General features: G+C 55.4%; 1 protein-coding gene and 1 long non-coding RNA gene across 2 annotated transcripts in view; both read left to right on the top strand.

Moving 5' to 3' along the window:
• Positions 1–22,673, top strand: part of LOC127465117 (chromodomain-helicase-DNA-binding protein 8-like) — a gene marked incomplete at both ends in the record, with an annotated part of 32,539 nt that extends 9,866 nt beyond the window's left edge. The window contains 17 exon segments of the mRNA XM_051775581.1: positions 353–496; positions 1,692–1,947; positions 2,793–3,009; positions 5,543–5,738; positions 6,798–6,965; positions 8,000–8,179; positions 9,746–9,856; positions 9,954–10,225; positions 11,426–11,625; positions 13,382–13,541; positions 14,645–14,734; positions 16,365–16,468; positions 18,219–18,333; positions 19,372–19,435; positions 19,547–19,601; positions 20,582–20,801; positions 22,458–22,673. Of these exon segments, the coding sequence (XP_051631541.1) occupies positions 353–496; positions 1,692–1,947; positions 2,793–3,009; positions 5,543–5,738; positions 6,798–6,965; positions 8,000–8,179; positions 9,746–9,856; positions 9,954–10,225; positions 11,426–11,625; positions 13,382–13,541; positions 14,645–14,734; positions 16,365–16,468; positions 18,219–18,333; positions 19,372–19,435; positions 19,547–19,601; positions 20,582–20,801; positions 22,458–22,673 (2,768 nt within the window).
• Positions 8,289–9,237, top strand: LOC127465116 (uncharacterized). Its single transcript, XR_007901848.1, has 3 exons — positions 8,289–8,339; positions 8,748–8,827; positions 9,219–9,237. It is a non-coding gene; the product is annotated as an uncharacterized LOC127465116 (long non-coding RNA).
• Positions 22,674–23,692: the final 1,019 nt, after the last annotated feature.

Raw genomic sequence — 23,692 nt, 5'->3', positions numbered from 1 at the left:
TCCCCAGGTGTCTCACCTGTGCCCAGGTGTGCTCACCTGCGTGCCAGTTGCTCCTAAGTGTCCCCAGTTGCCCCCCAGGTGTCCCTGCTGCCCTCCAGCATTCCCCAGGTGTCTCACCTGTCCCCAGGTGTTTTTACCTGTCCCCAGGTGTTCCCAGGTGTTCTCAGGTGTCTCACCTGTCCCACCTGCAGGAGCACAAGGTGCTGCTGACGGGGACGCCGCTGCAGAACACGGTGGAGGAGCTGTTGGGGCTCCCCCGGTGTCTCACCTGTCCCCAGGTGTCCCCAGGTGTTTTTACCTGTCCCCAGGTGTTCCCAGGTGCTCTTACCTGTCTCACTTGTCCCACCTGCAGGAGCACAAGGTGCTGCTGACGGGGACGCCGCTGCAGAACACGGTGGAGGAGCTGTTCAGCCTCCTGCACTTCCTGGAGCCCCAGAGGTTCCCCTCCGAGGGCGACTTCCTGCGCGACTTCGGCGACCTCAAGACCGAGGAGCAGGTGAGCCCCTCACCTGGGCACACCTGGGCACACCTGGGGAGGGACCTGGGGGGGGCTTGGGGTCATCTCGTGGTCCTGGGACACACCTGGGGGTACCTGGAGGCACACCTGGGCACACCTGGGGACGCACCTGGAGCTCACCTGGAGCCCTCCCTGAGCTTCCCCACCCCCTCCCCTCACCTGCCCGGCTGGGTGGGGGTGTCCCAGGTGTGTTCCAGGTGTGTCCCAGGTGATCTGGGCGTGTCCCAGGTGTGTCCCAGGTGATCTGGGTGTGTCCCAGGTGATCTGGGGGTGTCCCAGGTGTGTTCCAGGTGTGTCCCAGGTGATCTGGGGGTGTCCCAGGTGTGTCCCAGGTGATGTGGGCGTGTCCCAGGTGTGTCAGGGTATCTCAGGTGTGTCCCAGGTGTCTCCCAGGTGATCTGGGTGTGTCCCAGGTGATGTGGGTGTGTCCCAGGTGTGTCCCAGGTGCTGTGGGCGTGTCCCAGGTGTGTCAGGGTATTTCAGGTGTGTTCCAGGTGTCTCCCAGGTGATCTGGGGGTGTCCCAAGTGTGTCAGGGTATCCCAGGTGTGTCCCAGGTGACGTGGGCGTGTCCCAGGTGATGTGGGCGTGTCCCTCACCTGCCCAGGTGTGTCCCTGTTCAGGTGCAGAAGCTGCAGGTGCTGCTGAAGCCCAGGGGGGGGTTGGGGTATCCCAGGAGGTGTTGGGGTTACCCAGGTGTCCCAGGGGTGTCCCAGGTGTGTCCCAGGTGTGTCCCTCACCTGCCCAGGTGTGTTTGCCTCCCCCAGGTGCAGAAGCTGCAGGCGCTGCTGAAGCCGAGGGGGGGTTGGGGTATCCCAGGGGAGTTTGGGGTATCCCAGGTGTGTCCCAGGTGATGTGGGCGTGTCCCTCACCTGCCCAGGTGTGTTTGCCCCCCCCAGGTGCAGAAGCTGCAGGCGCTGCTGAAGCCGAGGGGGGGGTTGGGGTGTCCCAGGGGGCATTGCAGGTATCCCAGGTGATGTGGGCGTGTCCCAGGTGTGTCCCAGGTGTGTCCCTCACCTGCCCAGGTGTGTCCCCCCCCAGGTGCAGAAGCTGCAGGCGCTGCTGAAGCCGAGGGGGGGTTGGGGTATCCCAGGGGAGTTTGGGGTATCCCAGGTGTGTCCCAGGTGATGTGGACGTGTCCCTCACCTGCCCAGGTGTGTTTTTCCCCCTGTGCAGGTGCAGAAGCTGCAGGCGCTGCTGAAGCCGATGATGCTGCGGCGGCTGAAGGAGGACGTGGAGAAGAACCTGGCCCCCAAGCAGGAGACCATCATCGAGGTGGAGCTGACGGGCATCCAGAAGAGGTTCTACCGCGCCATCCTCGAGAGGAACTTCGCCTACCTGGCCAAGGGGGCGGGGCACGGCAACGTGCCCAACCTGCTCAACACCATGATGGAGCTGAGGAAGTGCTGCAACCACCCCTACCTCATCAATGGTGGGTGTTTGGGGGGCACACCTGAGGGGGTTGGAGCACACCTGGGCACACCTGGGCACACCTGGGCACACCTGGGGGGGTTGGAGCACACCTGGGCACACCTGGGGGATGGCGGGTGGTACCTGCTCGACACCATGATGGAGGTGAGGTCTTGGTGGCCACGTGAGGGTCTTGGTGGTCAAGTGGTGGTCACCTGGAGAGCTTGGTGGTCACCTGGAGACCTTGGTGGTCACCTGGAGGCCTTGGGGGTCACGTGGTGGTCACCTGAGGAAGGTCTTGGTGGTCACCTGGAGGCCACCTGCAGAAGCTCTTGCTGACCACACCGGGGTCTTGCTGGTCACCTGTGGGTCACGATGGCCACCTGGACACCTTGGTGGTCACCTGGGCACCTTGGTGGCCACCTGAGGGTCTTGATGGTCACCTGGTGGTCATCTCGAGACCTTGGTGGTCACCTGGAGGCCTTGGTGGTCATCTGGGGGGGGCCACCTGGAGAGAAGGTCTTGGAGACCGCACCGAGCTCTTGGTGGTCACCTGGACACCTTGGTGGTCACCTGGTGGTCATCTGGAGACCTTGGGGGTCACCTGGACACCTTGGTAGTCACCTGGTGGTCATCTGGAGACCTTGGGGGTCACCTGGACACCTTGGTGGTCACCTGGACACCTTGGGGGTCACCTAGTGGGGGTCACCTTCAGAAGCTCTTGCTGACCACACCGGGGGTCTTGCTGGTCACCTGTGGGTCACGATGGCCACCTGGACACCTTGTTGGTCACCCGGTGGTCACCTGTTGGTCACCTGGTGGTCACCTGGTGGTCACCTGATGGTCACCTGTCCCCTGTATTTCCAGGAGCAGAGGAGAAGATCCTGTCCGAGCTGCGCGAGGGGCGTCCCCCCGGGGCGCTGCCCCCCGACCTGCACCTGCAGGCCCTCGTGCGCTCGGCGGGGAAGCTGGTGCTGCTGGACAAGCTGCTGCCCAAACTGCGCCAGGGCGGCCACAAGGTGCTCGTCTTCTCCCAGATGGTGCGGTGCCTCGACATCCTGGAGGACTACCTCATCCACAAGAGGTGGGGCACCAAGTTTGGGGGGGTTTGGGGGGGATTTGGGGTGCCTCGACATCCTGGAGGACTACCTCATCCACAAGAGGTGGGGCACCAAGTTTGGGGGGATTTGGGGGGATTTGGGGGGGTTTGGGGGGGTTTGGGGGGGATTTGGGGGGTTTAGGGGGATTTGGGGGGATTTGGGGGGGTTTGGGGGGGTTTGGGGTACCTCGACATCCTGGAGGACTACCTCATCCACAAGAGGTGGGGCACCAGATTTGGGGGGGTTTGGGGGGGGTTTGGAGGGGTTTGGGGGAGTTTGGGGGGATTTGGGGGGATTTGGGGGGGATTGGGGGGGATTTGGGGTGCCTCGACATCCTGGAGGACTACCTCATCCACAAGAGGTGGGGCACGAGATTTGAGGGGATTTGGGGGGGTTTGGGGTGCCTCGACATCCTGGAGGACTACCTCATCCACAAGAGGTGGGGCACCAAATTTGGGGGGGTTTGGGGGGATTTGGGGGGGTTTGGGGGGGTTTGGGGGGGATTTGGGGGGTTTAGGGGGATTTGGGGGGATTTGGGGGGGATTTGGGGGGATTTGGGGTGCCTCGACATCCTGGAGGACTACCTCATCCACAAGAGGTGGGGCATCAAATTTGGGGGGGTTTGGGGGGGATTTGGGGGTGTTTGGGGGGATTTGGGGGGATTTGGGGTGCCTCGACATCCTGGAGGACTACCTCATCCACAAGAGGTGAGGCACCGAATTTGGGGGGGTTTGGGGGGGTTTGGGGGGGATTTGGGGGGGTTTGGGGGGATTTGGGGTGCCTCGACATCCTGGAGGACTACCTCATCCACAAGAGGTGGGGCACCAGATTTGGGGGGGTTTGGGGGGGGTTTGGAGGGGTTTGGGGGAGTTTGGGGGGATTTGGGGGGATTTGGGGGGGATTGGGGGGGATTTGGGGTGCCTCGACATCCTGGAGGACTACCTCATCCACAAGAGGTGGGGCACCGAATTTGGGGGGTTTGGGGGGGTTTGGGGGGGATTTGGGGGGGTTTGGGGGGATTTGGGGGGGATTTGGGGGGATTTGGGGTGCCTCGACATCCTGGAGGACTACCTCATCCACAAGAGGTGGGGCACCAAGTTTGGGGGGGTTTGGGGGGGATTTGGGGGGGATTGGGGGGGTTGGGGGGGTTTGGGGGGGATTTGGGGTGCCTCGACATCCTGGAGGACTACCTCATCCACAAGAGGTGGGGCACGAGATTTAAAGGGGGATTTGGGGGGTGTTTGGGGGATTTAGTTCCAGATTTCTCCCATTTTTTGCTTAGAATTTCTCCCATTTTTGACCTGAATTTAGTCCCAAATTTCTCCCATTTTTGTCCTGTATTTAGTCCCAGATTTCTCCCGTTTTTTACCCAAAATTTTTCCTATTTTTGACCTCGATTTATTCCCAAATTTCTCCCGGTTTTGGCCCAAATTTACTCCCAAATTTCTCCCAATTTTTTACCCAAAATTTCTCCTATTTTTGCCCCAAATTTAGTCTCAGATTTCTCCCATTTTTTACCCAAAATTTTTCCCATCTTTGACCTGAATTTAGTCCCAAATTTCTCCCGTTTTTGACCCGAATTTAGTCCCAGATTTCTCCCAATTTTTTACCCAAATTTCTCCTGGTCTTGGCCCGAATTTAGTCCCACATTTTTTTCCCATTTTTGGCCTGAATTTAGTCCCAAATTTTTCCCATTTTTGACCTGTATTTAGTCCCAAATTTCTCCCATTTTTTTCCCAAATTTAGTCCCAAATTTCTCCCATTTTTTTTGTCAAATTTAGTCCAAAATTTCTTCCATTTTTGGCCTGAATTTAGTCCCAAATTTCTCCTGGTTTTGACCCAAGTTTAGTCCCCTGTTTCTCTCATTTTTGACCTGAATTTATTCCCGAATTTCTCCCATTTTAGTCCCAAATTTCTCCCATTTTTTTAACCCAGAATTTTTCCCGTTTCTGGCCTGAATTTAGTCCCAAATTTCTCCCATTTTTTACCCAAAATTTTTCCCATCTTTGACCTGAATTTAGTCCCAAATTTCTCCTGGTCTTGGCCCGAATTTAGTCCCAAATTTCTCCCAATTTTTTACCCAAATTTCTCCTGGTCTTGGCCCGAATTTAGTCCCAAATTTCTCCCAATTTTTACTCAAAATTTCTCCCAATCTTTACCCAAAATTTCTCCCATTTTTTTCCCAAATTTAGTCACAAATTTCTCCCATTTTTGACCTGAATTTAGTCCCAAATTTTTCCCATTTTTTTCCCAAATTTAGTCCCAAATTTCTCCCGTTTTTTTTGTCAAATTTAGTCCAAAATTCCTCCCATTTTTGGCCCGAATGTAGCCCCGAATTCCTCCCATTTTTCACCCCAAATCCCTCCCGTTTTTGCCCCAGATTTACTCCCGAATTCCTCCCATTTTTCACCCGAAACTCCTCCCGTTTTCACCGCGAGTTCAGCCCCAACTCCCCCCATTTTTACCCCGAATTCAGCCCCGAATCCCCCCGTTTCTCACCCCAAAATGCCCCCCCAGGTACCTGTACGAGCGCATCGACGGGCGCGTGCGGGGGAACCTGCGCCAGGCCGCCATCGACCGCTTCAGCCGCCCCGACTCCGACCGCTTCGTCTTCCTGCTCTGCACCCGCGCCGGCGGGCTCGGCATCAACCTCACCGCCGCCGACACCTGCATCATCTTCGACTCCGACTGGAACCCACAGAACGACCTACAGGTGACAACGCCGGGGGGTTAGGGGGGCGTTGGGGGGGCCGTGTTGGTCCCAGAGGGGGTTCGGGGGTCTTGGGGAACCTCCACGGAGGGGTTTGGGGAGCTTGGGGGGGTTCCTGTCCCACCCAAAGTTGGTTTGGGGTCCTGGGGAAACCTCCAGGGAGGGGTTTGGGGGCTCCTTGAAGGTCTTCGTGGAACTTGTGGCACCCAGAAGTGGTTTGGGGTCTTTGGGACCCTCCTGAAGGTGTTTGTGGAGCTTGGGGGGGTTCTTGTCCCACCCAAAGTTGATTTGGGGTCTTTGGGACCCTTCTGGGACCTTGGGGGGGTTCCTGTCCCACCCAGAGTTGATTTGGGGTCTTTGAGACCCTCCTGGGACCTTGGGGGGGGTTCCTGTCCCACCTAAAGGGGTTTGGGGTCTTTGGGACCCTCCTGAAGGTGTTTGTGGAGCTTGGGGGGGTTCTTGTCCCACCCAAAGTTGATTTGGGGTCTTTGGGACCCTTCTGGGACCTTGGGGGGGTTCCTGTCCCACCCAAAGTTGGTTTGGGGTCTTTGAGACCCTCCTGGGACCTTGGGGGGGGTTCCTGTCCCACCTAAAGGGGTTTGGGGTCTTTGGGACCCTCCTGAAGGTGTTGGTGGACCTTGGGGGGGTTTCTGTCCCCCCCCAAGCTGGTTTGTTGACCCCAGGGGTGGTTTGGGGGTGGTTTGTTGGCCCCGGGGGTGGTTTGTTGACCCCAGGGTTGCTTTGTTGACCCCAGGGTTGGTTTGTTGACCCCAGGGGTGGTTTGTTGACCCCAGGGGTGGTTTGGGGGTGGTTTGTTGACCCCAGGGGTTGGTTTGTTGACCCCAGGGGTGGTTTGTTGACCCCAGGGGTGGTTTGGGGGTGGTTTGTTGACCCCAGGGTTGGTTTGTTGACCCCAGGGTTGGTTTGTTGACCCTGGGGGTGGTTTGTTGACCCCTGAGCTGGTTTGTTGACCCCAGGGGTGGTTTGTTGACCCCAGGGGTGATTTGTTGACCCCTGAGCTGGTTTGCTGACCCCGGGGGCGTCTCCGTTGCCGTTGTCCAGGCGCAGGCGCGGTGCCACCGCATCGGGCAGAGCAAGGCGGTGAAGGTCTACCGGCTCATCACCCGCAACTCCTACGAGCGCGAGATGTTCGACAAGGCCTCGCTCAAGCTGGGCCTGGACAAGGCCGTGCTCCAGTCCATGAGCGGCCGCGAGGGCAGCATCGCCGGGGTGAGCCAGTCGGGGCCGGGGAGCGCGGGGCGGGGCGGCCCCGGGGCGGGGGGGCGCGGGGTGGAGGTTCCTCAAGGGCTTGAGGGCCCAGAGTTGGGTTTGGGGAACCTCGGTTGGGTTTGGGGAACCTCAGTTGGGTTTGAAGATCCTCAGTTGGGTTTGGGGAACCTCGGTTGAGTTTGAAGAGTCTCAGTTGGGTTTGAAGAGTCTCAGTTGGGTTTGAAGAGTCTCAGTTGGGTTTGAAGAGTCTCAGTTGGGTTTGGGGATCCTCAGTTGGGTTTGAAGATCCTCAGTTGGGTTTGGGGATCCTCAGTTGGGTTTGAAGATCCTCAGTTGGGTTTGAAGAGTCTCAGTTGGGTTTGAAGAGTCTCAGTTGGGTTTGAAGAGTCTCAGTTGGGTTTGGGGATCCTCAGTTGGGTTTGAAGAGTCTCAGTTGGGTTTGAAGAGTTTCAGTTGGGTTTGAAGAGTCTCAGTTGGGTTTGAAGAGTCTCAGTTGGGTTTGAAGAGTCTCAGTTGGGTTTGAAGATCCTCAGTTGGGTTCTCCACGGGTTGAAGAGCCAGAGTTGGGTTTGAAGACCCCAGTTGGGTCCCCCGAGGGTCGGAAGACCCCAGTTGGGTTCTCCAAGGCTTTGAAGACCTAGAGTTGGGTTGGAAGCCCCCGGTTGGGTTCTCCAAGGGTTTGAAGACCCATAGTTGGGTTGGAAGCCCCCAGTTGGGTCCCCCAAGGGTCAGAAGACCCCAGTTGGGTTCTCCAAGGGTTTGAAGACCTAGAGTTGGGTTGGAAGCCCCCAGTTGGGTCCCCCAAGGATTGGAAGCCCCCAGTTGGGTCCCCCAAGGATCGGAAGCCCCCGGTTGGGTCCCCCGAGGGTCGGAAGCCCCCAGTTGGGTCCCCAAGGATCGGAAGCCCCCGGTTGGGTCCCCCGAGGGTCGGAAGCCCCCAGTTGGGTCCCCAAGGATTGGAAGCCCCCAGTTGGGTCCCCCGCGGGTCGGCAGCCCCCGGTTGGGTCCCTGAGGGCGGGAGGCTCCCCGAGCAGATCCAGCAGTTCTCCAAGAAGGAGATCGAGGACCTGCTGCGCAAGGGCGCCTACGCCGCCATCATGGACGAGGACGACGAGGGCGCCAAGTTCTGCGAGGAGGACATCGACCAGATCCTGCTGCGCCGGACCACCACCATCACCATCGAGAGCGAGGGCAAGGGCTCCACCTTCGCCAAGGTAATTAATGGTTAATTAACTAACGAGGGACCACCACCATCACCATCGAGAGCGAGGGCAAGGGCTCCACCTTCGCCAAGGTAATTAATGGTTAATTAACTAACGAGGGACCACCACCATCACCATCGAGAGCGAGGGCAAGGGATCCACCTTCGCCAAGGTAATTAATGGTTAATTAACTAACGAGGGACCACCACCATCACCATCGAGAGCGAGGGCAAGGGATCCACCTTCGCCAAGGTAATTAATGGTTAATTAACTAATGAGGGACCACCACCATCACCATCGAGAGCGAGGGCAAGGGGTCAACCTTCGCCAAGGTAATTAATGGTTAATTAACTAATGAGGGACCACCACCATCACCATCGAGAGCGAGGGCAAGGGATCCACCTTCGCCAAGGTAATTAATGGTTAATTAACTAATGAGGGACCACCACCATCACCATCGAGAGCGAGGGCAAGGGATCCACCTTCGCCAAGGTAATTAACTGGTTAATGGTTAATTAACTAATGAGGGACCACCACCATCACCATCAAGAGCGAGGGCAAGGGCTCCACCTTCGCCAAGGTAATTAATGGTTAATTAACTAATGAGGGACCACCACCATCACCATCGAGAGCGAGGGCAAGGGCTCCACCTTCGCCAAGGTAATTAATGGTTAATTAACTAATGAGGGACCACCACCATCACCATCGAGAGCGAGGGCAAGGGATCCACCTTCGCCAAGGTAATTAATGGTTAATTAACTAATGAGGGACCACCACCATCACCATCGAGAGCGAGGGCAAGGGGTCAACCTTCGCCAAGGTAATTAGTTAATTAATTAATGAGGGACCACCACCATCACCATCGAGAGCGAGGGCAAGGGCTCCACCTTCGCCAAGGTAATTAGTTAATTAATTAATGAGGGACCACCACCATCACCATCGAGAGCGAGGGCAAGGGCTCCACCTTCGCCAAGGTAATTAGTTAATTAATTAATGAGGGACCACCACCATCACCATCGAGAGCGAGGGCAAGGGGTCAACGTTTGCCAAGGTAATTAACTGATTAATGGGTAATTAATTAATGAGGGACCACCACCATCACCATCGAGAGCGAGGGCAAGGGCTCCACCTTCGCCAAGGTAATTAATGGTTAATTAACTAATGAGGGACCACCACCATCACCATCGAGAGCGAGGGCAAGGGGTCAACCTTCGCCAAGGTAATTAGTTAATTAAGGATTAATTAATTAATGAGGGACCACCACCATGAAGAGCGAGGGCAAGGGATCCACCTTCGCCAAGGTGATTAATTAATAATTAATTAATTAATGAGGGACCATCACCATCGAGATCACATCCTTTTCACCCCGACCACGCCCCTTTTAACCGTGACCACGCTCCCTCTGACCCCGACCACACCCCTTTTAACCGTGTCCATGCCCCCCCTGACCCGACCACGCCCCTTTTAACCATGGCCACGCCCCCTCTGACCCCGACCACGCCCCTTTTAACCGTGTCCACGCCCCCTCTGACCTGGCCACGCCCGCTCTGACCCCGGCCACGCCCCCTTCCCCTCCAGGCGAGCTTCGTGGCGTCGGAGAACCGCCCGGACATCGCGCTGGACGACCCCAACTTCTGGCAGAAGTGGGCCAAGAAGGCCGACCTGGACCTGGAGCTGCTCAACAGCAAGGTGGGGCTCGCCAGGGCGTGGCCCGGGGGGCGTGGCCTGGGGGGGGCGTGTCCCCGCCCCTCTGGCCACGCCCTAAAGCGGGTGGGTGTCCCCCCAGAACACGCTGGTGATCGACACGCCGCGGGTGCGGAAGCAGACGCGCCACTTCAGCACCCTGCGCGACGACGACCTGGTCGAGTTCTCCGACCTGGAGAGCGACGACGACCTCGAGCAGCGCCTGGAGCGCGGCACCGGCAGCGCCCGCGGCACCCGCCGGCACCACCACCAGCACCACCACCAGCAGCAGCCCCCCCAGCCCCAGCAGGCCGGGGGGGGCCCCTACGGCCGCACCGACTGCTTCCGCGTCGAGAAGAGCCTCATGGTCTACGGGTGAGGGGAGGGCTGGGCGGGCGCCTTCCCTTGGGCCCGTTGACCGTGTGGAGCCCCTCGTTGACCCCGTTGACCCCGTTGACCGTGTCGAGCCCCTCGTTGACCCCGTTGGCCCCGTTGACCGTGTCGAGCCCCTCGTTGACCCCGTTGAGCAATGTTGGCCCCGTTGACACCCCGTTGACCCCCCATTGCCCCCGTTGACCTTGTTGACCTCCCATTGATGGTGTTGACCCCCCTGTTGCTCCCATTGGTGGTGTTGAACCTGCGTTGACCCGTCATTGCCCCCGTTGACCTTGTTGACCTCCCATTGACCGTGTTGACCCCCTCGTCGCTCCCGTTGGTGGTGTCGAACCTCCGTTGACCCCTCGTTGCCCCCATTAACCGTGTTGACCCCCCCATTGCTCCTGTTGACTTTCCATTGACCCCCCGTTGTCTCCCCGTTGCCCCCATTGACTGTGTTGACCCCTTGTTGACCACTCCTTGCCCCCATTGTCCATGTTGACCCCCCCATTGACCGCTCATTGCCCCCACTGACCGGGTTGACTCCCCATTGACTGTGTTGATCCCCCGTTGACCCCCCATTGCCCCTGTTGACTCACTGTTGCCCCCATTGACTATGTTGACCTTTCATTGACCGTGTTGACCCCTTGTTGACCCCCCATTGACAGTGTTGACTCTCCATTGCTCCTGTTGACCCCTTGTTGCCCCCCTTGACCCCCCGTTGCCCCCATTGACCATGTTGACCTCTCATTGACCGTGTTGACACCCCGTTGACCCCCCATTGCCCCCGTTGACCGTGTTGACCCTCCATTACTCCTGTTGACCCCCCGTTGCCTCCATTGACCACGTTGACCCCCCCGTTGCCCCCATTGACCATGTTGACCTCTCATTGACCGTATTGATCCCTTGTTGACCCCCCATTGCCCCCATTGACCATGTTGACCCTCCATTGCTCCTGTTGACCCCCCATTGCCCCCATTGACCATGTTGACCCTCCATTGCTCCTGTTGACCCCCCATTGCCCCCATTGACCATGTTGACCCCCCGTTGACCACGTTGACCCCCCCGTTGTCCCCATTGACCGTGTTGACCTCTCATTGACCTTGTTGACCCCCATTGCCCCCGTTGACCATGTTGACCCCCCCGTTGCCCCCCCGTTGCCCCTGTTGCCCCCCATTGACCCTGTCCCCCCCCCCCCAGGTGGGGCCGCTGGCGGGAGATGGTGGCGCAGGGCCGGTTCAAGCGTCGGCTGTCGGAGCGGGACGTGGAGAGCATCTGCCGGGCCATCCTGCTCTTCTGCCTCCTGCACTTCCGCGGCGACGAGGCCGTGCGGGCCTTCGCCTGGGCCCTCGTGGCCCCCCCCGAGAACGGCCGCGCCCGCCCGCCCCACGCCCACGCCGGTGAGACCCCCCAGGGGGGCGCTTTGGGGGGGTCCAGACCCATTTTGGGGCCGTTTGGGGGGTTCCAGCCCCATTTTGGGGCCGTTTGGGGGGTTCCAGCCCCATTTTGGGGCCGTTTGGGGGGTTCCAGATCCATTTTGGGGCCGTTTGGGCACTTCCAGCCCCATTTTGGGACATTTTGGGGGGTTCCAGCCCCATTTTGGGGGGTTCCAGCCCCATTTTGGGGCCGTTTGGGGGGTTCCAGCCCCATTTTGGGGCCGTTTGGGGGGGTTCCAGCCCCATTTTGGGGCGGTTTGGGGGGTTCCAGACCCATTTTGGGGCCGTTTGGGGGGGTCCAACCCCATTTTAGGGCACTTTGGGGGGTTCCAGCCCCATTTTGAGGCCGTTTGGGCCGTTCCAGCCCCATTTTGGGGCCATTTGGGGGGTCCAGACCCATTTTGGGGCGGTTTGGGTTGTTCCAGCCCCATTTTGGGGCGTTTTGGGGGGTTCCAGCCCCATTTTGGGGCCGTTTGGGGGGTTCCAGATCCATTTTGGGGCCGTTTGGGCACTTCCAGCCCCATTTTGGGACGTTTTGGGGGGTTCCAGCCCCATTTTTGGGCGTTTTGGGGGGTTCCAGCCCCATTTTGGGGCCGTTTTAGGCCCTTCCAGCCCCATTTTGGGGCAGTTTGGGTCATTCCGACCCCATTTTCTTTCCCTTCCCCCATTTCTTTCCTATTTTACCCTATTTTTTTTAATCCTTTTTTCATTTTTTTCTGTTTCCTTCATTTCTTCATCTTTTTCTTTTTCCCATCGTTTTTTTCCTTCTTTTTACTGTTTTTTCCTCTTCTCATCTTTTTTTCCTTCTTTTTACTGCTTTTTCCCTTTTCTCATCTTTTTTCTCCTCCTTGTTACTATTTCTTCATTTTTTCATCTTTTTTTTGCTTTTTTTCCGTTTTTCCCCATTTCTTAATCCTCTTTCCACAATTTTGCTCCATTTTTGCTGTTTTTCGCTCTTTTCCTCCACTTTGTTACTCTTTCCCCTCGTTTTTTTTGTCTTTTCCCTGATTTCCTCTTTTCTCTTGGTTTTCCCACATTTCCCCCCATTTTTCCTTATTTTCCCTCCCATTTTTCCTTATTTTCCCCCATTTTTTCCTTATTTTCCCCCCATTTTTCCTTATTTTTCCTCCTTTTTTCCTTATTTTCCCCCATTTTCCTTCTGTTTTCCCCCATTTTCTCCAATTTTCCCCCTTTTTCCCCATTTTCCCCATTTTTCACTATTTTTCCCCATTTTTCACTATTTTTCCCCATTTTTCTCCCATTTTTCCCCCATTTTCCTCCCTTTTTTCACCCTTTTCCCCCTTTATTCCTTGTTTTCCCTATTTTCCCCCATTTTTCCCTCATTTTCCCCCATTTTCCCTCATTTTCCCCCTTTTCCCTCGTTTTCCCCCATTTTACTCTTTTTCTCCCCATTTCCCTCCATTTTTTCACTTTTTCCCCCCGTTTCTTCCATTTTCCCTTTTTTCCCATTCCTCCTTATTTTTCCCCATTTCCCTCCATATTTCCTCCCCTTTTTCCCCCGTTTTTCCCCATTTTTTCCCCAATTTCCCCCTTTTTTTTCCCCTCTTTTTGTCTCTTTTTTCCCGAATTTTCCCCCGTTTCTCCCCCTTTTTTCCTGCATTTTCTGCCCTATTTCGGGAGCTTTCCCGTTATTTTTCCCTCTTTCCCTCCCATCCCCCCCGTTTTTGACCGTTTTCCCCCTTTTTCCCCCCATTTCCAGGCCCCGCCCCCGCCCCCATCCCGCGGGGCCGGAAGGGGAAGAAGCCGAAGCCCCTCCCCCCCCTGGACCCCCCCCAGGCCGAGTGGCTGCGGAGACACAACCCCGAGGGGCTGTTCCAGGACGAGGGCTACCGGAAACACCTCCGGCACCAGTGCAGCAAGTGAGATTTGGGGCCAAAAACGGCGATTTTGGGCAAAAATTGGATTTGGGGCAAAAACCTCTGAATTCGGGCAAAAACCCCCCCCAATGTGGGAGACACAACCCCGAGGGGCTGTTCCAGGACGAGGGCTACCGGAAACACCTCCGGCACCAGTGCAGCAAGTGAGATTTGGGGCGAAAAACGGCGATTTTGGGCAAAAATTGGATTGGGGGCAAAAACCCCCCAATTCGGGCAAAAAACCCCCCCAATGTGGGAGACACAACCCCGAGGGGCTGTTCCAGGACGAGGGCTACCGGAAACACCTCCGGCACCAGTGCAGCAAGTGAGATTTGGGGCCAAAAACGGCGATTTTGGGCAAAAATTGGATTTGGGGCAAAAACCCCCGAATTCGGGCAAAAAAACCCGTATTTGAGGTGCAAGTCTGTGAGATATGAGAGGGAAACTTTGGAGTTTGGGGCAGAAGGTTTGAGATTTGGGGTTCCAGCCCGGAATTTGGGGTGAAACATCCAAAATTTGGGGAAAAATGGGGTTTTTTTGCAAAAATTCAAGATTTGGGAAAAAAACACGATTTTTGGGAAAAAAAACAGTTGAATTTAGGGTGGCAGCCCTGGAGGGCTCTGCCAGGGCAAGGGGGGTGGGAAACACTTCTGACACCGGTGCTCTGAGTGAGATTTAGGGTGAAAAGCAGCGATTTTGGGAAAAAACACCATTTTGGGGTGAAAACGGTGGATTTTGGGATTTAAACCCCGAATTTGTGCTGAAAAGGTTTTGCAACCTGAACCCTGAATTTGGGGGGGGGGAGTCGGTGAGGTTTGAGGGGGAACCTCAGAGACTTGGGGCAAAAAACCCACGATTTTGGGAAAAAAACCCGAAATTTGGGAAAAAATGGAGTTTTGGGGTGAAAAACCCAAAATTGGGGAAAAAAAAAGTCCGAATTTGGAGCGAGTGAAACCGGTGGGGTTTGGGTGAAAAACCCCTGGATTTGGGGTGGGGTTTGGGGTGAAATTTCAGGGGGTTTTGGGACCCCAAATCTGGGGCGAAAAGCGCCGTTTTTGGGCTCCCGGCCCGGATTTGGGGTGAATTTGGGGGATTTTGGGTCCCAGGGTGCTGCTGAGGGTGCGGATGCTCCACTTCCTGCACCACGACGTCCTCGGCGACGAGGCCCCCAAGGTGCTCGCCGGGACCCCCGCCAGGTGAGGGGGGGTTTGGGGGGCATTTGGGGGGTTTTGGGGGTTTCCAGGCAATTTTTGGGGGGATTTGGGGAGTTCCAGACCCTTTTTGGGGGGGATTTGGGGGGATTTGGGGTTTTCCAGACCCTTTTTGGGGGATTTTGGGGGGATTTGGGATCCACCAAACCCTTTTTGGGGGGATTTGGGGGGGATTTGGGATCCACCAGAGCCTTTTTGGGGGGTCCCAGACCCTTTTTGGGGGGATTTGGGGGGATTTGGGATCCACCAGGCCCTTTTTGGGGGGATTTGGGGTTTTCCAGACACTTTTTTGGGGGATTTTGGGGGGATTTGGGGTTTTCCAGACCCTTTTTTGGGGGGATTTCGGGGGGATTTGGGGTTTTCCAGACACTTTTTTTGGGGGGATTTGGGGTTTCCCAGACCCTTTTTGGGGGGAATTTGGGGGTTTTTAGACCCTTTTTGGGGGGAATTTGGGGTTTTCCAGACCCTTTTTGGGGGGATTTGGGGGGATTTGGGGTTTTCCAGACACTTTTTTTGGGGGGTTTGGGTTTTTTTAGACACTTTTTAGGGGGATTTTGGGGGGATTTTGGGTTTTCCAGACGCTTTTTTTGGGGGGTTTTGGGGGGGTTTGGGATCCACCAAACCCTTTTTGGGGGGATTTGGGATCCACCAGGCCCTTTTTGGGGGGATTTGGGGTTTTCCAGACCCTTTTTGGGGGGATTTTGGGGGGATTTGGGATCCACCAGACCCTTTTTGGGGGGTCCCAGACCCTTTTTGGGGGGATTTGGGGGGATTTGGGGTTTTTCAGACCCTTTTTGGGGGGATTTGGGGTTTTCCAGACCCTTTTTGGGGGGATTTGGGGTTTTCCAGACCCTTTTTGGGGGGATTTGGGGGGATTTGGGATCCACCAGACCCTTTTTGGGGGGTCCCAGACCCTTTTTGGGGGGATTTGGGGGGATTTGGGATCCACCAGGCCCTTTTTGGGGGATTTGGGGTTTTCCAGACACTTTTTTGGGGGGATTTGGGGGGATTTGGGGTTTCCCAGACCCTTTTTGGGGAGAATTTGGGGTGTTCCAGACCCTTTTTGGGGGGATTTGGGATCCACCAGACCCTTTTTTGGGGAATTTTGGGGGTCCCAGACACTTTTTGGGGGGATTTGGGGTTTTCTAGACCCTTTTTTATGGGTCCCAGACCCTTTTTGGGGGGGTTTTGGGGGGATTTGGGGTTTTCCAGACCCTTTTTGGGGGAATTTGGGGTTTCCCAGACCCTTTTTGGGGGAATTTGGGGTTTCCCAGACCCTTTTTGGGGGGAATTTGGGGGTTTTTAGACCCTTTTTGGGGGTATTTGGGATCCCCCAGACCCTTTTTGGGGGGATTTGGGATCCACTAGACCCTTTTTGGGGTTTTTAACCCAATTTTGGGGTTTTTAACCCGATTTTTGGGGTTTTTAACCCAATTTTCATGTTTTTAACCCCGTTTTTCAGTGAGATCAGGGTCTGGGTGCCCCTGGTGGAGCAGCTGGAGGTGCCCTGACCCCATTTTTGGGGGTTTTAACCCAATTTTTGGGTTTTTAACCCAATTTTGGTTTTTTTAACCCAATTTTTGGTGTTTTTGACCCAATTTTGGGTTTTTTCCAGTGAGATCCGGGTGTGGGTGCCCCTGGTGGAGCAGCTGGAGGTGCCCTCGGCCTGGTGGGACCCCGAGGCCGACAAGTCGCTGCTTTTGGGGGTCTTCAAACACGGTGAGGGGGGGATGGGGGGGCAGGGGGGGGTTGGGGGGTTTCTTGGGGGGATTTGGGGGGATTTGGGGAGGTTTGAGGTGGGTTTGGGGGGATTTGAAGTGGATTTGGGGGGATTTGGGGGGATCTGGGGAGATTTGGGGGGTCCTGGGGGGATTTGAGGTGGATTTGGGGGGGTTTTGGGGGGATCTTGGGGGGGGATTTGAGGTGGGTTTGGGGGCATTTGAGGGGGATTTGGAGGGAGTTGAGGGGGATTTGGGGGGATTTGGGGGGATTTGAGGGGAATTGGGGGGGCCCTGGGGGGACTTGGGGGGATTTGGGGGGTCCTGTGGGGGATTTTGGGGGGTTTAAGGTGGATTTGGGGAGGATTTGGGGGGTCCTGGGGGGATTTGGGGAGGTTTGAGGGGGATTTGGGGGAATTTGGGGGGTTTTGGGGGGGTTTGGGGAGATTTGAGGTGGGTTTGGAGGGATTTGAGGGAGGGGTTGGGGGATTTGAGGTGATTTTGGGGGGATTGGGAGGTTTGGGGGGGGATTTGGGGGAATTTGAGGGGGTTTTGGGAAGGATTTGGGGGGATCTGGGGAGATTTGAGGTGGTTTTGGGGAGGATTGGGGGGGTCCTGGGGGGGATTGGGGGGATTTGGGGAGATTTGAGGTGGGTTTGGGGGGTTTTGGGGGGATCTGGGGGGATTTGAGGTGGGTTTGGGGGGGTTTGAGGGGGATTTGGGGAGGATTTGGGGGGATTTTGGGGAGGTTTGAGGGGGGTTTGGGGGGATTTGGGGGAATTTGGGGGGTCTTGGGGGGACCTGGGGGGGATTTGAAGTGGATTTGGGGGGTCCTGGAGGGGTTTGAGGGGGATTTGGGGGCTTTTAGGGGGTCCTGGGGGGATCTGGGGGGATTTGAGGTGGATTTTGGGGGGTTTTGGGGGGATTTGAGGTGATTTTGGGGGGGTTTGGGGGGTCCTGGGGGGGATTTGGGGAGATTTGAGGTGGGTTTGGGGGGGCTGAAGGGGGATTTGAGGTGGATTTTGGGGGATTTGGGGGGACTTGTGGGGTTTTGGGGTGTTTTTGGGGGTCCTGGCTCTGATTTTGGGGTGATTTTGGGGTTCTCAGGCTACGAGAGGTACCACACGATGAGGATGTTTTTGGGGAGGTTTTTGGGGGTCCTGGGTGTGATTTTGGGGTGTTTTTGGGGCCAATTTAGGGATGTTTTTGGTGGGGTTTGAAGGGGATTTTTGGGGTGGTTTTTGGGGGTTCTGGTTCTGATTTTGGGGTGTTTTTGGGGTGTTTTTGGGGTCCCCAGGCTACGAGAGGTACCACACGATGAGGGGGGTTTTGGGGGTGTTTTTGGGGGTCCTGGCTCTGATTTTTGGGATGTTTTTGGGTCCCCCCAGGCTACGAGAGGTACCACACGATGAGGGGGGTTTTTGGGGGTCCTGGGTGTGATTTTTGGGGTGTTTTTGGGGGTGTTTGTGATAGCATTTGACTATGGGTTTTGGGGGGGGGTTTGGGGGTCCTGGCTCTGATTTTTGGGGTGATTTTGGGGTGGTTTTGTTCGGATTTGAAGGGGTGGTTTCAGAGGGGTTTTTGGGGGTCCTGGCTCTGATTTTTGGGGTCCTGGGGCTGATTTTGGGTCTAGTTTTGGGGTGTTTTTGGGGCCGTTTTAGGGATGTTTTTGGTGGGATTTGAAGGGGATTTTTGGGGTGGTTTTTGGGGGTCCTGGCTCTGATTTTTGGGGTGATTTTGGGTCCCCCCAGGCTACGAGAGGTACCACACGATGAGGGCAGACCCCGCCCTGTGTTTCCTGGCCAAGGCCGGGGGTCCCGACGCCGGGGCCGTGGCGGCCGAGCAGAGGCTGGAGGGGCCCGAGGGGTGAGTGACCCCCCCCCAAAAAATGGGGGGTATTTGAATTAATTTGGGGGGGATTTGGATTAATTTGGGGGGTTTGGGGTTGGTTTGAGGTGGTTTGGGGGGGATTTGAATTAATTTGGGGGGGGATTTTGGGAGGTTTGGGGGGATTTGGGGGGGGTCTGGGGGGAGTTTGGGATGTTTGGGGGGGATTTGGGGGAATTTGGGGGGGATTTGAATTAATTTGGGGGGGTTTGGGTTGGTTTGGGAGGGGATTTGAATTCATTTGGGGGGGATTTTGTCAGGTTTGGGGGGGTTTTGGGGGTGAGTTTGGGGGGAATTTGGGGGGGGTTGGGTTGATTTGGGGGGGTTTTGAATTAATTTGGGGGGGTTGAGGTGGTTTGAGGGGGGTTTGGGGGGGATTTGAGGAGGTTGGGGGGGATTTCGGGGGGTTTTTGGGGGAATTTGGGGGGGATTTGAATTAATTTGGGGGAATTTGAGGTGGTTTGGGGGGGATTTGAGGGGAATTTGAGGTAATTTGGGGGGATTTGGGGGTGATTTGAGGTGGTTTGGGGGGGATTTGAATTAATTTTGGGGAATTTAAGGCTGTTGGGGGGGGAATTCGGGGGGTTTTGGGGGTTTCTGAGTTGGTTTTGGGGGGGATTTGGGGAGGTTTGAGGTTTTTGGGGGGGATTTCAGGGGGTTTTGGGGGTTTCTGAGCCGGTTTTGGGGGGTCTGGACACGTTTTTGGGGGGTTTTGTGCTGATTTCCAGCCCCATTTCTGGGGTCTGTCCCCCTTTAATGCCCCAAAACCCCCGTTTTTGGGGTCTTTTCCCATCCCAGACCCCCCAAACCCCCCATTTTTGGTGTTTTCCCCCCAAATTGGGTGCCCCTGATGACCCAGCCATGCTAATACCGACCGGCCCCGGGGCCGGGCTGAGTTCACCCCTCGGGCTGAGGCACCTTTTGGGCTCAAACTGCCCCGTTTTGGGCAATTCCGGGTCGTTCTGCTCGTTTTTGGGTCCTTTTGAGCCGATTTTGGGGTTTTTCTCTCTCCCCCAGGCCGGACTTCGACAAGGACCCCGAGGACCCCGAGTACAAACCGGCCCCGGGGGGGGCTGAGGAGGTAAAAAATTGGGGGGAAAACGCCCAAAATTGGGGTTAAAATCGTTTAAAGTGTCACAGGAAAAATTGGGGGGGTCTGGGGTGACCTTTCTGTGACCTTTGACCCCCTCAGAGTGACCCCCTGGCCGGGCTGGACGAGGAGATTTCGGTGGTGGACGGGGAGGAAGGTAAAGGAAAAAAACAAACCCCAAATCCACCCCAAAAAACGTCCCCAAATCCCTCTGGAAATAACCCAAAAAATCCAAAAAATAATCCCTAAAAAGGCCCTAAAAAATTACCCAAAATACCCCCAAAAATACCCCCAAAAATATCCCCCCAGCCCCCCCCAAAAATAACCCCAAAAGGTCCCAAAAATATCCCCAAAATACCCCAAAACGCCCCAAAATATCTCAAACACCCCCCAATCCCCAAAATACCCCAAAACACCCCAAATGCCCCCAAACCACCCCAAAATACCCCCAAAATATCCCAAAAATCCCCCAAACCCCCCCAGAATACCTCAAACTGCCCCAATCCCCAAAATACCCCAAAATGCCCCAAAACACCCCAAAACACCCCTCCAAAAATACCAAAAAATATCCAAAATACCCAAAAATATCCAAAAAATATCCAGAAATATCCAAATACCCCAAAATACCCCAAGATAGCCCAAAACACCCCGAAGTACCCCAAAAATACCCCCAAACCCCCAAATACCCCAAAATGGCCCAAAAATCCACCAAATCCCCCCAAAACACCCCAACCCCCCAAAAAGACCCCAAAACACCTAAAAATATTCCCCTAAAAATCCCCAAAATCCCCCAAGCCCCAAAATGCCCCCAAATCCCCCAAAAATCCCCAAAATACCCCAAAACACCCCAAAGTACCCCTAAAAATACCCCCAACCCCCATGTACCCAAAAATGGCCCAAAAATGCCTGAAATCCCCCCAAAACCCCCCAAACCCCCCAAAAATACCCCAAAACACCCAAAAATACCCCCAAAAATCCTCAAAATGCCCCAAACCCTCAAAGCATCCCAAATCCCCCAAAATACCCCAAAATACCCCCAAAAATCCCCCAAACCCCCCCAAAACCCCCCAAGACCCCCCCAAAACCCCCAAACTGCCCCATAACCCCTTTTTTTCTTTGCCCCTCCCCCTTTTCCAGGCCCCCCCGCCCCTGCCCCGCCCTCCTCGGAGGCCCCGCCCCCCTGGCCCACCGGCTCCGCCCTCACCGCCCGCTTCCGCCGCCTGATTGGCGCGCTGCAGAGGGGAGGGGCGGGGCCTCGGGGGGACCCGCCCCCTCCGGCGCAGGCCCCGCCCCCTCAGCCCCCGAACCCGCCCGGGGAGAGGAGGAGGCAGCGCCGGGGGCGGGACAAGCAGCAGAGGTGAGTTTTTGGGGGGTTTGGGGGTTTTTTGGGGGTCGGGACCCCCAAATTCGGGTCCGGGGGGGTCGAAAACCCCCAGGTGGGTTTTTTTGGGGGGGAAAAAGGGTCAAATTTTGACGTTTTTAGGTGGTTTGTTGTGCATTTATTGCCCTTCCAGGACCTTCCTGATGTGGGGTTTTGGGGTTGTTTTGGGTTGTTTTGGGTTGTTTTGGGGTTCGGGACCCCCAGAATTAATATTTTTAGGGTTTAGGGATTCCGAAATGAGGGGTTTTGTCTCGGTTTTTGGGGGAAAACCCCGAAATCTGCTGGTTTTGGGTCGTTGGTGGTGCCTTTATTGCCCTTCCAGGACCTTCCTGATGTGGGTTTTGGGGTGATTTTGGGTTATTTTGGGGTTCAGGACCTCCAGATTTGGGAGTTTTTAGGGTTTAGGGACTCCAGAATTGGGTTTTTTGTCTTGGTTTTGGGGGAAAAGCCCCCAAACCCGTCGTTTTTTGGTGCTTTGTGATGGTTTTTGCCCTTTTTTGCCATTTTCCCCCTTTTTTCCCCGTTTTTCCCATTTCTTTGCCTTCTCACCCCGGTTTTTCCCTCATCTCCAGGTGGAACTGCCACGAGCAGTCGGATTGGGGGGATTTTTGGGTGGTTTTCTATCATTTCTGGGTGTTTTGGGTTTTTTTTTTTTGCCTTTTTCACCGTTTTTCGACGTTTTTTCCCATTTCTTTGTATTTTTTCCCCATTTTTTCCCATTTCTTCACCTTCTCACCCCGTTTCTTGGGATTCCCCAGGTGGATCTGGCGCAAGCAGTCGGATTTGGGGCATTTCTGGGGGGTTTTTTTGCCATTTTTGGGTATTTTTGAGTCGTTTTTTTCCCGTTTTTCACCATTTTTTCCCCATTTTTTCCCATTTTTTCCCATTTCTTTGCTTTCTCCCCCCGTTTTTTGTGCTCCCCCAGGTGGAGCCGCCGCGAGCAGTCGGCTTGGGGGGATTTCTGGGTGGTTTTTTTGCCATTTTTGGGTATTTTTGAGTCGTTTTTCACCATTTTTTTTCCATTTTTCACCATTTTTTCACCGTTTTTCCCATTTTTTCCCATTTTCTCGCTTTCTCACCCCGTTTTTTGTGCTCCCGCAGGTGGAGCTGTCGGGAGCAGTCGGATTGGGGGGCATTTCTGGGTGTTTTTCTGTCATTTCTGGGTGTTTTTTGCCTTTTTTTTTGCCGTTTTTTGTCATTTTTTTCCCATTTTTCACCGTTTTTTCCCATTTTTTCCCATTTTCTTCACCTTCTCACCCCATTTTTTGGGACTCCCGAGGTGGAGCCGCCGGGAGCAGTCGGACTGGGGGCATTTCTGGGTGTTTTCCTGTCACTTCTGGGTGTATTTTGGAGGATTTTTTTGCCGTTTTTTCCCGTTTTTCACCATTTTTTCCCCATTTTTTCCCATTTCCTCGCTTTCTCCCCCCGTTTTTTGTGCTCCCGCAGGTGGAGCTGTCGGGAGCAGTCGGATTGGGGGCATTTCTGGGTGTTTTCCTGTCACTTCTGGGTGTATTTGGGAGGATTTTTTTGCCGTTTTTTCCTGTTTTTCACCATTTTTCGCCATTTTTCCCCATTTTTTCCCATTTTTTCCCATTTCCTCGCTTTCTCCCCCCGTTTTTTGTGCTCCCGCAGGTGGAGCCGCCGGGAGCAGTCGGATTTCCTGCGCGTGGCCTCGACGTTCGGGGTGGAGCTGGACGCCCCTTCCGGAAGGTTCCGCTGGGGGAGGTTCCGGGCCCTGGCGGGGCTCGAGCGCCGCTCGGACCAGGAGCTCACCAGGTTCTACCACGCCTTCGTCGGCATGTGCAGGCAGGTCTGCCGGCTGCCCCCGGACCCCGGACACCAGCCAGGGTGGGTACCCAAATTGGGGTGAAATACCACGGATTTGGAAAAAATGGGGAGAAAACGGGAAATCGGGGAGAAAACGGGAAATCGGGGCGAAAATCGTCAAAAATGGGGGTAAAATCCTGAAACTGGGGGTGAATCAGGAGTTAGGCAGGTCTGCCGGCTGCCCCGGACACCAGCCAGGGTAGGTGTCGGATTTGGGGTGAAAAATAGAGAAATTGGGAAAAAATGGGAAATCGGGAGAAAAACGGGAAATCGGGGCAAAAATCGTCAAAAATGGGGATAAAATACTGAAATTGGGGGTAAATCAGGAGATTAGGCAGGTCTGCCAGCTGCCGCCCGACAACCAGCCAGGGTAGGTGTCGGATTTGGGGTGAAATACCCCAAAATTGGGAAAAAACGGGAAAATCGTGACAAAAATTGTCAAAACGGGGCAAAAAGCGTCAAAAACGGGGATAAAATCCTGAAACTGGGGGTGAATCAGGAGGTTAGGCAGGTCTGCCGGCTGCCACCCGACACCAGCCAGGGTAGGTGTGAAAATTGGGGTGAAATACCCCAAAATTGGGAAAAAACGGGGAGAAAACGGGAAATCGGGGAGAAAACGGGAAATCGGGGAGAAAATCGTCAAAAATGGGGGATAAAATCCTGAAATTGGGGGTGAATCAGGAGGTTAGGCAGGTCTGCCGGCTGCCCCCGGACACCAGCCAGGGTGGGTACCCAAATTGGGTGAAATACCACAGATTTGGGAAAAAATAGGGAAATCGGGGAGAAAATCGGGGAGAAAATCGTTAAAACAGGGCAAAAATCCCCAAAAATGGGGGTAAAATCCTGAAACTGGGGGTAAATCAGGAGGTTAGGCAGGTCTGCCGCCTGCCACCCGACACCAGCCAGGGTAGGTGTCGGATTTGGGGGGAAAAAACACAAAAATTGGGGAAAAACGGGAAATGGCAGCAAAAATCGCTAAAACGGGACGAAAATCGTCAAAACCGGGGAGAAATCCCCGAATCAGGGGCTCAATTACCAAA

Source organism: Manacus candei, unplaced genomic scaffold, assembly GCF_025592945.1.
Source record: "Manacus candei isolate 608988 ecotype Guabito, Panama unplaced genomic scaffold, ASM2559294v1 h1tg000315l, whole genome shotgun sequence".
In the NCBI taxonomy this organism is placed as follows: domain Eukaryota; kingdom Metazoa; phylum Chordata; class Aves; order Passeriformes; family Pipridae; genus Manacus; species Manacus candei.
Note: the sequence above shows the minus strand (reverse complement) of the source record. Positions and strands in the feature narration are given on the sequence as shown.